This window comes from Engystomops pustulosus, chromosome 6 (genome assembly GCF_040894005.1).
Source record: "Engystomops pustulosus chromosome 6, aEngPut4.maternal, whole genome shotgun sequence".
NCBI lineage: Eukaryota > Metazoa > Chordata > Amphibia > Anura > Leptodactylidae > Engystomops > Engystomops pustulosus.
Window position 1 is genome coordinate 149655301 of NC_092416.1, and position 12983 is coordinate 149668283.

Here is a 12983-nt window from a genome sequence, read left to right on the forward strand (position 1 = left end):
TGACTTCTGGACACAATTTATCATGATTTGAACACCGTATAGTCACTGGATTCCTGTTTCTCCACATATAAGCGTTGAGCTTTATAATTGTCTTATATAACACTTCCTTTTATGTAGAGATAACTTTTTTTTTTTTCAAATCTCACTAAAATCACAGACAGGATTAAAATCAATGGTAATATACATAACCTAAAAGGAACTATACATAACTACAGGCAGTCCCCGGGTTACATACAAGATAGGGACTGTAGGTTTGTTCTTAAGTTGAATTTGTATGTAAGTCGAAACTGTATATTTTATCATTGTAGTTCCCGACAATTTTTTTTTTTTTGCCCCAGTGACAATTGGAGTTTCAAATTTTTTTGCTGTAATAGGACCAAGAATTATCAATAAAGCTTCATTGCAGACAATTTTAAGCTGATTATTGCAGTCTGGGACTATTTTAAAGCATCCAGAGAGCTTCACCAGAGGTCACAGTGGGCAGAGGGGTCTGTCTGTAACTATGGGTTGTCTGTAAGTCGGGTGTCCTTAAGTAGGGGACCGCCTGTATATAGGAACTAATATTACAAACATAGACCTTGCCCACAACACTCTTCCATAGAAGTCACTGGGGGAATTTATTAATGATTATGCATCAAAAGTCTACAAGTCACACTTTTTGGAGCACACCATGGCCAGGACAGGAAAGACAGACAAAAAAAGAAAGACATTTCATTTAAAAAAACATGATGACGAAATAAGCATTTATGGGGAGATTTATCAGAAGTGTCTGAGGTAAAACTTTTCTAATTGTCCATGGAAACCAATCAGTGCTAATCGTTCATTTTATAAACAGCTGTGGGAAAATGAAAACTGAGCTCTGATTGGTTGCCATGGACAGTTTTGCTCTCAGACACTTCTGATAAATCTCCCCCATTGTTAGAATAGTTCCTGGTGTTTAAAGGGAACATACTAACTACTATAAGCAGAAATGCCTAATCTTACATTTACTGAAGTTTAATTCTTTTTTCCCCACAGTAAAGTCTCGAAATCACTGAAAAACTTGAAGATGCAGTGATACAATTAGACTACCTCAGAAGACCTTTGTTGCTTTCTTCTAAGTGGCCTCAGTGGTTGAGACTCGTCCGGCAAGACATGTTTATTGCTGTGGTGGAACGTCTGAATTGGCTGAGAACCGATAGTGAAAGGATCTGCGCCTTGCCTCGATGGAGACCACCCTACAGTTGGGTGTCATGGACCATGGCTGCCTCAGTGACTGCTTCTTGGGATTTTGTACTTGAGGTCAAATGTCTCGTCTTATTGTTCTGTGTTCATGTTTCCGCGAGGACATAACAAGGTTTCTCACTCATGTCGCTGCTTCTACTGTGAGGACCACTCGGAAACAGCACTAGGACACGTCGTTGGCTTTTGGTTCGATGTTCTCTATTCTCTTAGAATGTGAGTTCCATGACCACGCACTTTGGACTTCTTCAGAGATGAAATCTGGAAAGTCACCTGCCAACACTTTTTGCCATTTAATTTTTTTTTCCTTAGCTTGAAGTCACAATTATCAACAATGAATGTGCATTATCTATACAGCTATAGCAATACAATATGAGATTTAGATATCCTTGAATGTGGAAAATGTGAATGACACTTGTAGATAACACACTATGAATGTGAATAAGAGGAACTGTACTGAACTGTGGTCCTCATGACTGACAGGATCGAAAGAAAGATGAGCGCTTCATACTCGTGATACGTCTCTAAGGAACCAGTTATCTGTGTCACTTTAAATCTCAAACATAAGAATATATGGGAGAAGTTCTTGAATGTAAATGGCTTGCAAACTTATGAGGGCAGCACTGTATAATATAATGTGAAATGATACTGGGTAACAATCTGCTGAGATATAGATTATAGATATATATATATAATTTTATATAGTATATAGTTTTAAAAAATCCTTTAATCCAGCATCCGATAATCCAGAGGTCTGATAATGCAGCCATATAACATGGAATTCCACAAACAAAATCTGTGATAATTTTTCTGCTGGTAAAACCTAAGTATAATAACCAAGTATGAGTTGGCATTTTATTTTAAGGCTTCTGGTTTATTCTAGATCCCTACAGTAACAAATGATTTCTGTACTTTCTCATGAACACCCAAGTCACCTATCTTGTCTTATTAATGCTGAAATAAAGGAATTTTTCGGAATATTGTCATGAAATGTAACATTTTTTCTTCATGGTATTCACATTTATTGCACACAAACCCAACGGTGTATGGAAATACAAAGCACACTAAAAGCAGAACGCTGAGGATTTGCAGATGACAGAAGCTGAAAATAAACCTCATGAAACCAGTTGGAGTGTGGATCCCTCCCACACAGGGCCCAATAGGCTGCAAAATAGTAATTATAATCCACCATCCAGCTCAGAGCAGAACGAATGTTACATCTGATCGTACACACTTATCTGACAGCTCTATGGGATAAGTTCTCATAGGAAGGGCAACCACTTTGGGTCTTCAGACTCACAAGATTTTTGCTCCCCCCCCCCCATACTTTAGTTCCCATCTTATACTATTATGACAAATGACATATAAGTGCTTCCTAAATTAATTCTCATATACTGTATATACTCGAGTATAAGCCGAGTTTTTTTAGCACAAAATATGTGCTGAAAAACCCTAACTTGGCTTATACTGGAGTCAAGAAAGAAAACAAAATGTGTACTCACTTTCCGACACTCATTTTTATTTTCCTACAGGCTATATACTGGGGGGGAGGGGGGGCTGGTGCTGCAAGCTATAAACTGGGGGGGGGGGGCTGCAGGCTATAAAGCTGGGGGGGTAGGGGTCTGAAGGCTATATACTGGAGGGGCAGGGTCTGCAGGCAATATACTGGAGGGGCAGGGTCTGCAGGAAATATACTAGAGGGGCAGGGTCTGCAGGCTATATACTGGAGGGGCAGGGTTTGCAGGCTACATACTGGAAGGGCAGGGGCTGTAGGCTATAAACCGGGGGGCACAGGCTGTAGGCTATATACTGGGGGGCAGGGCTGCAGGGTATAAACTGGGGGGGGCGGGACTCCAGGGTATAAGCTGGGGGAGGCAGGTGCTGCAGGCTATATACTAGGGGGCAGGGGCTGTAACCTATATACTGAGGGGTAAAAAGCTGGGTGTATACTGGGGGCATGAGTTGGCTGTCTATATACTGGAAACAAGGAGCTTCTGGCTATATACTTGGGGCATGAGTTGGCTGTCTATATACTGGAAACAAGGAGCTTCTGGCTATAAACTGGGGGTATGAGTTGGCAGGGTATATACTAGGCATGACTCTAGTCAATAGGCTTTCACAGTTTTTTGTGTTAAAGGGAACCTGTCACCAGGAGACCCCTTTTTAAAGAATAAAGGAGAAGGGCGGGTGAGGGGCGGGAGTATACTTTTGAAAATCTCACACACGGGGGAGCGGTTTCCCAAGGCTGGGGGGAAATTACTCCTCTTTAGCTCCTCCCAGGGGGCTTCTAGACCAGTCACACAATACATGTAATTCAAAGGTAATATATAAGATATCTTTTGTTCTGTAAAACCGATTTTTCATACAAAAAATGTTTAGCAGTGTATGTGCAATGCTCTATGGCAGTGATGGCGAACCTTTTAGACACTGAGTGCCCAAACTACAACCAAGACCCACTTATTTATCGCAAAGTGCCAGCACAGAAATTTTATTTGTGATTTATACTCCCTTCTCTGTCACATCTTTCATTCATAACCGTACCCTGAGGACACCAACAAAGCAGAAAATAAAAGAAATTTGGATGATCATTTATGACCCCTCCAGGGTCCCATAAACAGGAAGAATTGTCAGGGCCGATGCAGGAGGACCTGGAGTCCTCTCTGGTGATGGCCTGGGTGCCCACTGAAAGGGCTCTGAGTGCCACCTCTGGCACCCGTGCCATAGGTTCGCCACCACTGCTCTATGGGGACGGAGGGGTTGCTAAAAAGGGGTCTCCTGGTGACAGGTTCCCTTTAAAATGAGGGGTCTTGGCTTATACTCGAGTATATACGGTATATTGTATCCTGGAATTAATTAAAGCTAGTACAGCACCCCCAATTTATTATATAAACAGCACCCCCTAATTTAATAATTAATGGTTTGTTCACAAAACATAAAGTGCAAAATGCACGAACAATGCATATATATACTGTTGTAGCAAACGATGAAGCAGCACTCCGTAGTGAGGGCGAGGTGTTTGGCGTTTTTTACACTGTTACATGCGCGCTTTTTAACTCCACTTTGTGAGTATATACAATAAAATATCCTTCTTGAACCTTGGAATTCTGCACTATTTGTTCGTTTATCTTCTGGCACAGGACTAAGAGTGCACCACGGACACGGGAGTGGTTCAGGGGTGCATTGGAATCCAGTGTTCAGGAGAACGAGGAAAAGGCAGGAGAAACCTAGGAGATCCTCAATTTCTACCTGAAGGGAAGGTGGTGAGATTACCTACTGAATGTGAATTGTGACTTAGAAGAGTTGAGCACTGACCTTTTTTATCTGTGTGAATTGGTTACTATAGTGGGAGAGTGCCGGTTCAGTAGCTCCTCTGTTTTTTCTTTTTTGTCCCTGTTCTTTTTCCGGAGGTCGAACTTTTTGCAGTATACTTTATGTAGCCCAGCACTTGCTCCCCAGTAGAAAGTTAGCTCCCACACATGCCCCCTAGTAGATAGGGGGACCTGTCAACCCCGAAAAAGAAATCCACCAAATGTGCCCCACCCTAGACAAAAAATATGAAGGACAGGCACTACCTATGTTTATACATATACACGAGCCAACGCATCCCAATAAGGCTATACAATCCAAACAAAGCAAGAAAAAGATAGGATGTGTACACAAGGCTGGGCAAAAAGCGACAAAGATTTTATTATTTATACAAAAAGTGAAACACAATCAACACAGGACAACAATAAATATAAAAACACGCCCCTCTCAGTGGGGACCTGGAGGAGAAGCCGGCAGCATCGCATATATTACGTAATCACTCCCGGCTCTCCGCACTGACAGCGGCTGCGGACTTACTTATTCACAATGCCGGCTGCGCCGCTGTCAGTGCTGTGCGGTGCAGTCGGCCGGCAATGTGAATAAGCAAGTCCGCGGCCGCTGTCACTGCTAGCACCGATCGCAGGCTATTTAAAAAAGATGGCGTGGAATGGGCGCCGCCATTTTGCCGAGGATCGTCACTCCCTGTGACGTCATCGGGGAGATGGTTCCGTTGCCATGACAGCCTCAGGTCTTCCCAAGACCCAAGGCTGCTTCGTATTAACCCATTCATTACAAAGTGCTCTCAGCACATTGTAATGAATGAGGAGGAAAATCCCCATATACTGCCATACTGTAGTATGGCAGTATATGAGAGGATCAATCAGACAACCAAGGGTTAAAGTACCCTAGGGAGTCTGAAAAATAGTAATAATAAAAGTAAAAAAAAGTTTAAAAAAAAAAATTATAAAAATAACCTAAAAATTAAAATCACCCCCTCCCTAGAATTGCTATAAATATAAATAAACAGTAAAAAACATAAACACATTAGGTATTGCCGAAAATGCCCAATCTATAAAAATACAATAACGGTTTTTCACTGCGCTCAACCCCGTAAAGGAAAATAACGCCCGAAGTCGAAAATTGAACTTTTTTGCCATTTTGAAAAATATAAAAAAATCAAGAAAAAGTAATCAAAAGGTTTCACAGTCCTATAAATGGTAGCAATGAAAACATCATCAAAAGTCACAAAAAAATTACACCATCCACAGCTCCTACACCAAAGTATAAAAAAGTTATTAGCCCCAAAAGATGGCAAAATAAAAAAAAAATTGTATAGGAGGTTTTAATTTTTGTTAATTTATGAAAACATAAAACCTATACAAATTTGGTATCTTGGTAATCGCACCGATCCAAAGAGTAAAATAGATATGTCATTTGGGGCATACAGTGAAAGCTGGAAAATCCAAGCCCACAAGAAAACGGCGCAAATGAGTTTTTTCACCATTTTTCCCGCTTCCCAGTACACGGCAGGGAATATTAAATTCTGTCACTATGAAGTGCAATTTGTTACGCAGAAAGCAAGCCATCACACAGCTCTTTACGTGTAAATATAAAAAAGTTATAGATTTTTGGAGGTGGGGAGTGAAAAATAGAAAAGAAAAAAATAAAAAAGGCCATGTCGTTAAGGGGTTAATTCTCATAGTCTAGGACAGAGGTCCCCAACCTTTTTTGCACCAGGGACCGGCTTTAAGCTAGACTAGTTTTCCATGGTCCGTTGGGGGCGGGGCTTTGGTCATATGGGGTGGGGTTATGGAGGGGTGGAGCTTAGTTCATACTTCTCATATAATTATGACATTTATAATGACCTGACGTCATATCTAGCTTTCCATTAGCATCCAGAGCCCCTCCTCCTCCAACTCGCAGCTAGCAGGAGGGGAAGGAGCGCTGGACACACATGACCTGCTTGTCCCTGCTCCTGCCTGAGCACATTCTGCGAGTAGCAGCAGTGTACATTGAGCGTCAGTGTATACAGCGCTGCTGCTTAGCAGCGCTACACACTGAACACCGGTACCGGGAGCCGCGTCACTGACCAGACGCAGGGCCACGGAGCTAGCTGGGCCGGTAGTGGTTGTCCCAAACTTCTTCTATTTAGGGATTATGCAGGCCACTTTGCTCGTAGGAACCTTGAGTGCTGCAGAAATTCTTTTGTAACCTTTGTCAGATATGTGCCTTGCCACAATTCTGTCTCTGAGCTCCTTGGTCAGTTCCTTAGACCTCATAAGACCTCACAGTGCATGAGAATCATATAGACAGGTATGTGCCTTTTCAAATCAAGTCCAATCAGTTTAATTAAACACAGCTGAACTAATGAAGGATTAAAACCATCGCAAGGAGGATCAGAAGGAAATGGACAGCATGTGAGTTAAATACAAGTGCCACAGCAAAGCGTCTGAATACTTATGACCAGGTGATATTTCAGTATTTTGTTTTTGATAAATGAACAAAAATACCTACATTTCTACTGTCAAGATGGGATGCAGAGTGTACATTTATGAGCAAAAAAAAGAACTTTTTTGATCTTACCAATTGATTGCAATGAAACATTTAAAGGGGTCTGAATATTTTCTTTACCCACTGTAGGTAGGCCCTGCACCTGCCCCAGTATATAGTCACAGCATATGCCCCCCTCCCAGTGCATAGGCAGTCCTAGCACCTGCACCCAGTATCTAGTAAAATGCAAAAAATGAATACTCATCTACCTACATTCCCTGCAGCAAGCCCATTCTCGCTCCCATTTTCTTCAGTGTGGCAGAAGATGCTGGTATGTCAGATTTACTAAGATAATTTGATAGAGACCATAGTAATTACAGGGAGCCTTGGCATTCACACTCCAGCTTGTCCCTCTTTTGGAGAAACTGAAGTGCAGGTCGGAAAACCAACAAAAAGACGACTGTTGGACAAGACATAATAAATGTCCCCTGAGGTCTCTTAGGCCTCGTTCACACACAACTCAACGGGACTTGGACACATCCCATATGCATTTCCACTGAAATGCATGAGATTTACATGCAAAACACATGCCGCTTGTTACCGGTTAAATATGTTTCAGTGGAGAAGGACCGAGCCCCTACCGATTGCGTTTGACAACACAATTCAAACTCACCTTGTGAATACGGCCCGCCCTACAGTTTATGCCCCGCCCTACTGGGTAGGCACAAAATATGGGGTTCTTAATTCCCCAATATGTAGCAGAGCCGAAAGAAACAGGCTCCAATATGGCCCTTAACTACCAGCCTTATTTTCAAAGAACAAGCTGAAAGTGAAAGGGTTAATCCTCCCATCTCAGAGCTGCTTATACACACACAGGGAGATTAGAGGAGAGATCATGCAGCCTCTATAGACAATCACTATACAGTACAGGCTGGAATACACATTGTTCTGCAAGGGAGTAGCTTGATTTTTTTTTACAAAGTAAGCAGAATTCGTTAATTAAATATATTTGAAAAATGTTCACCACACACCCCCCCCCCGCCCCCCCCCACACACACACACACACAATTTTAAAAAATAACTAATGACGTTTATGCTTTAACCTATTGCATAAAATCTATTTTTGGACGACACTTCTCACTTCTGGGCCTAAACAAGACAACCTGCAGCATCAGCTTACCTACACCTATGTAAAGGTATGTTTAGGTCAGAATGACCATTTTCAAATGGTAGATTTCCTTTAACACTGCACCGTGCATGTACAGCGCAAACCTGCTAACACTATATGAAGAGGACTGATGGGATGAGCCCTCGTCATGCAGACGTGCATATTGCAGCAAACACCCACTGCTAATACCATCCAATTGCCGCTGGTGGCATATAAAAGACTTTTGTTGAGATTATCACTCCCTATGACGTTTTCGGGGAGCGGTGATCGGTTGCCATTACAGCCCCAGGTGTTTGTAAGACCTGAGACTGCATGGCATCTGCAGATTACTGACACATTGTAATGAACACTGTGCAAAAATGCCATATACTACAATACAGAAGTATTGCAGTATATGGGAGGAACGATCACACCATCTAGGGCTAAAGTACCCTAGAGGGTCTAAAACAAAAGTAATTAAAAAAACCCTGAAAATCAAAATCACTCCCCTTTCCCAAGAAACAATAAAAACTTAAAAATCGCAAACACGTTAGGTATCGCCAAATCCCAAAATACCCCATCTATCAAAATATAAAAACGGTTATTCCTGGCGGTGAACCTCATAACAGAAAATAGCGCCCTAATGTCCAAAACGCTACTTTTACACATAAAAATTTTATAAAAAGTGATCAAATGGTTGTACAGTCCTCAAAAAGGTAGCAATAAAAACGTCAGCTCATCTTGCAAAATATTACTCATCACACAGCTCCGTACACCATAGTATGAAAAAGTTATTTGTATCAGAAGATGGCACATTTTTTTTAAATGTATTATAACACAATAAAACCTATATAAAATTTGTATCACCGTGACCATCCCAAACCAAAGAATGAAGTAGACATATCATTTGGAGCGCACAGCGAAAGTCATAAAACTTAGCACACAAGAACGTGACACAAATGTATTTTTCTTCGCCAATTTCACCACATTTGGAATTTTTTTCCAGCTTGACAGTACACGGCAAGGAATAATCAATACCACTGAGAACTAAAATTTGTCACGCAGAAAATAAGCCCTTACACAGTTCTGTACACAAAAAATTAAAAAGTTATAGATTTTTGAAGGTGGAGAGCGAAAAAAAAACAAAAAAAAAAACGCTGGGTGTTAGGGTGCTGCCACACGTCGCGTTCTTGGACCGTTGTAAACCATGTGTTTGCAGTCCGTTTAAATCTGCATGCGTTTTTGAATGTTTACCATGTGTTTGGCTGCTTTGAACGTGTTTAGCTTTGTTTCTAGAAGTTTAAAGGGAACCTACCACCACAAATCTACCTATAAAGGTATATCGGGTGGTAGGTGGATCAATGGGACGTGAGGATAGCAGAACAGCAGGCCCGCGCCTGTGCAGCCCCGGCTTCGGAGCAGTGACCGCGCAGGCGCGGGCCTGCTGTTCTGCGCATGCGCAGGATCGTCGGACGAGGGCACACAGCTACGAGCAGCTGCGCGCCGAAGATGGTGAGTAGGAGGGGTAAAGTGGCTATTGGGGCGTGGAGTAGCCGCCTCGTGTAACCTCAGATGCGGCTACTCCACGCCCAAGTAGCCGCATAATAAAATTACCATAAAAGTTACTAAAGAAGTGCGGGGATGTGAGGATTAGCCCTTAAAAGGGCTATCCTCACGTCCCATTGATCCACCTACCACCCGATCTACCTTTATAGGTAGATTTGTGGTGGTAGGTTCCCTTTAAGCGAAACAAAAAAAAACCAGCCAAACGCATGGTAAACATACAAAAACGCATGCGTTTTCAGCACGTTTAAAAACAGTCCAAGAACGCGACGTGTGGCAGCACCCTTAACATTTTGTTAACTGTTGCGTTTTGTAAATGAAAATGTTACCATCAATTTAATTAGGCAAATCTCTCTTCAGCTATTGCAATGAGTTTTAAAACGCATTCATTAAAGATCCCATGTGAATAAACCTAGGCCATACCTGGGCGTAGCATGCAGCTGGGTGCAGTAGGAATGGCGGTGAGCATTGTTCTATCTTTCGGCTCTGATGTGAAACAGTGGGCAGTGTGGCGATACAAATGGATGATGGTAGTGGCCATATTATTAAAGCCCTACCTTACAGGGAGCAGATGGGGAAGAGAACTATATCGAATACATTTCAGTCTCCAATTTGCTGTAAAATCACATGAGTGTTGGATCCCTGCACACAGACCTCTTGGCACAACATTCATACGGAAATAAAGTTCACACCCGACTTCAACAGGTTCCATTACACATTTTATTCTTAATAGCATGTTATGAGTTTTGTCATTTTGAAGGTCTGCCTTTCATTTGTTTGTTTTCATAGAAATGTAATTTATTTTTAAAGTTATTTCTGTGACCATTGTGGGTTTTTCTCTCAATAAACAAGGGGTACCAACAATTTTGTCCAAGCATGTATATTTGAGGAAACACCCTGTTTGGTGTACAAAGTGTCTTAAAAATCTTGTATGTTTCAAAGCTTCTGCAATCCCCATTGTATTCATCCCCCATGTAACTCAGTGCATTTCTGTGGTATTTTTTATAAATCCTATTTAAAAAAATATACTTCCTTAAGTTGGCCTTTATATATTTTATTAATAAACAATAATCAATTTAGGAAAAATGAAATAAGTTACTGAGACCTACCCCCCACATTGAACCAACAGGTGTTTGGTGCAATACATTCCAAAAGATGTAATATTTAAGATTTCTTTTCAGGGAAACTTGTTGTTCTGCATCCACCCCTGGACACTTAGTATCTGTACAATACAGCCCTGGGTCACAATTCCTCATCTTCAATGGCAAGATGCTTCATAAGCCACAGTTCACATTGCAACGTCCTATCAGTTTGCTGAGGTTTTTCGATAATTTGCCCGCGCAACTTTGGCTTCATCTTCAAGCTCATCCAGAAACCTTTCTTGAGCCACAGAAAAGAAGGAGTATCCATCTGTGTATTAGGGAATCAATGTAAGGAAACTAATGTTACAGAACCCCCCCAATTACACTAATCTGCAACTTGGAAACACTACAGGTACCACTTACCTACAATAATAAGTACATATGGCTGCAGACACACCTTGCCAGCTCTGGCCTCCCGATATATATATACATTGTGCAGCTGCACTAGTGGACAAATTCTACTAGAAGACCTTGCCTGGCTTAATAATAATAATAATAATTCTTTATTTATATAGCGCACACAGATTACGCAGCGCTGCACAAGCATGTCAAATTGGTCCCTGTCCCTATGGGGCTCACAATCTAAACAGCCTAACAGTATGTTTTGAAGTGTGGGAGGAAACCGGAGTACCCGGAGGAAACCCACGCAAACACGGAGAGAACATACAAACTCTTTGCAGATGTTGACCTGAGTGGGATTCGAACCCAGGACCCCAGCGCTGCAAGACAGAAGTGCTACCTTGAGCTTTAACAAGGGAGAACTCCCCTTCCTGCCATTATTTCAAGGCTTGTATTCTACCTTGATACATTTCACAGGATGGAACGGGAGATTTATTAGAAATATAACATGTGAGCCCAGGCTCAGCTGTTCCCTACTCTCCTCCTTCGGCTGTCTTTCTAAGGGTCAGTGCGCATCTCAGTTGTTTCACCAGCTTGTGAGATTTCCAAACATTCTTTGAGTTTCTCTTCTTATAGTTTTGGTTTACAATAACCGATGCTAAACTAAACACACAGAAGCATCCAACAATATACATACACAATATCGCAGATATTGATGGGACAGCATGGTGGCTTAGTGGGTAGCACTAAAGCCTTGCAGCGCTGGGGACCTTGGTTCACATCTCAGGATCAATATCTGCAAAGAGTTTGTATGTTCTACCATGTATGTTCCTCCGTTTTCCTCCCACACTAAAAAAACATACAGGTAGGTTGATTAGATTTTGAGCCCCATCGGGGACAAGAACTGGTTTGGCAAAACTCTGTGCTGCGCTGCGTAATCTGTGTGCGCTATATAAATAAAGGAATTATTATTATATAATAGAATTGGATCCAATGTTCAGCTCTCCGCTTCACAGCGTGCCAGCCGCAGCAGCATAGGGGTAACTTCTGAGGGAGAAATGTGAGTAAATTCTTATTTGTAATTACACAGCAACCAGAGGGAGGTTACAATGGAAAACATAAATGCGGGAGGAGGGAAGAGGTCATTATATGAGGGAGTTATCAGTGGGGAGGACTCAAGAAATGGTGGCTTCAGTGGGAGGGCTACACAGAATGGGGGCATTAAATGATAGTGGGGGTCATGAGAGGGTATATGATATGGGTTCCATAGGAAGGAATTACATAGGGTGGGGTGTCACAAGAAATGGGCATTATACTCTGTTAGAATACTGAAGGGTGGGTCATTGGGTGGGCTAGAGGTTTGGACAAAAAAAACTGCACATTTGACATATACAAACACATGCAGCTATGTACATACACATATACACATCTAGGAATATACTTAGATAACATACATGTAACACACATCTTATAGACATATAACATGCACACATCCATATATCCTTCATATAGACGTGTCACAGTAATGGTGACAGTAGAGGTCAGTGCACACGCTGCGGTACACGGGAAGGATACAGATCCCCAGCACGACGCCCCCGATGACCAGGCCGGTTATAATATTTTTAGTGCGCAGCTTCCCGGAGTTCTTGGCCCAGTGCGCCATCTCCCTCCTGCGGATGAGCTCTATCTGCTCTCTGGTGAGGTTCTCTTGTTTGGCATCCATAGAGCCTGACCCCTGCGCGCTCCCCTTCTCCGCCATGTCTATCTGTCCGCCG

The 12983-nt window shown here is 42.1% G+C and overlaps 2 protein-coding genes across 3 annotated transcripts in view; one reads left to right on the top strand and one right to left on the bottom strand.

The window, feature by feature from the left end:
* The window catches only part of WNK4 (WNK lysine deficient protein kinase 4), a 120678-nt gene extending 118474 nt beyond the window's left edge, over window positions 1-2204 (top strand). For both annotated transcript variants that reach the window (XM_072111751.1, XM_072111749.1), the window contains one exon: window positions 1018-2204. In XM_072111751.1, coding sequence (XP_071967852.1) covers window positions 1018-1020 — 3 coding nt within the window. In that variant the 3' untranslated portion in view covers window positions 1021-2204. The remainder of the gene's footprint in view (window positions 1-1017) is intronic.
* An 8224-nt stretch (window positions 2205-10428) lies between these two features.
* COA3 (cytochrome c oxidase assembly factor 3) lies at window positions 10429-12967 on the bottom strand. Its single transcript, XM_072111765.1, has 2 exons — window positions 12784-12967; window positions 10429-11137 (listed from the first exon to the last, which is right to left on the bottom strand). The coding sequence occupies exons 1-2, from the start codon at window positions 12965-12967 to the stop codon at window positions 11034-11036; spliced, it is 288 nt and encodes a 95-aa protein (XP_071967866.1). The 3' UTR covers window positions 10429-11033.
* Window positions 12968-12983: the final 16 nt, after the last annotated feature.

Coding starts and splice junctions, on each gene's coding strand:
- COA3 (XM_072111765.1), bottom strand. CDS start 12,967: ATGGCGGAGAAGGGGAGCGCGCAGGGGTCAGGCTCTATGGATGCCAAA. Junction 11,138..12,783: donor GGGCGTCGTGCTGGGGATCT/GTATCCTTCCCG, acceptor CCTAATACACAG/ATGGATACTCCTTCTTTTCT.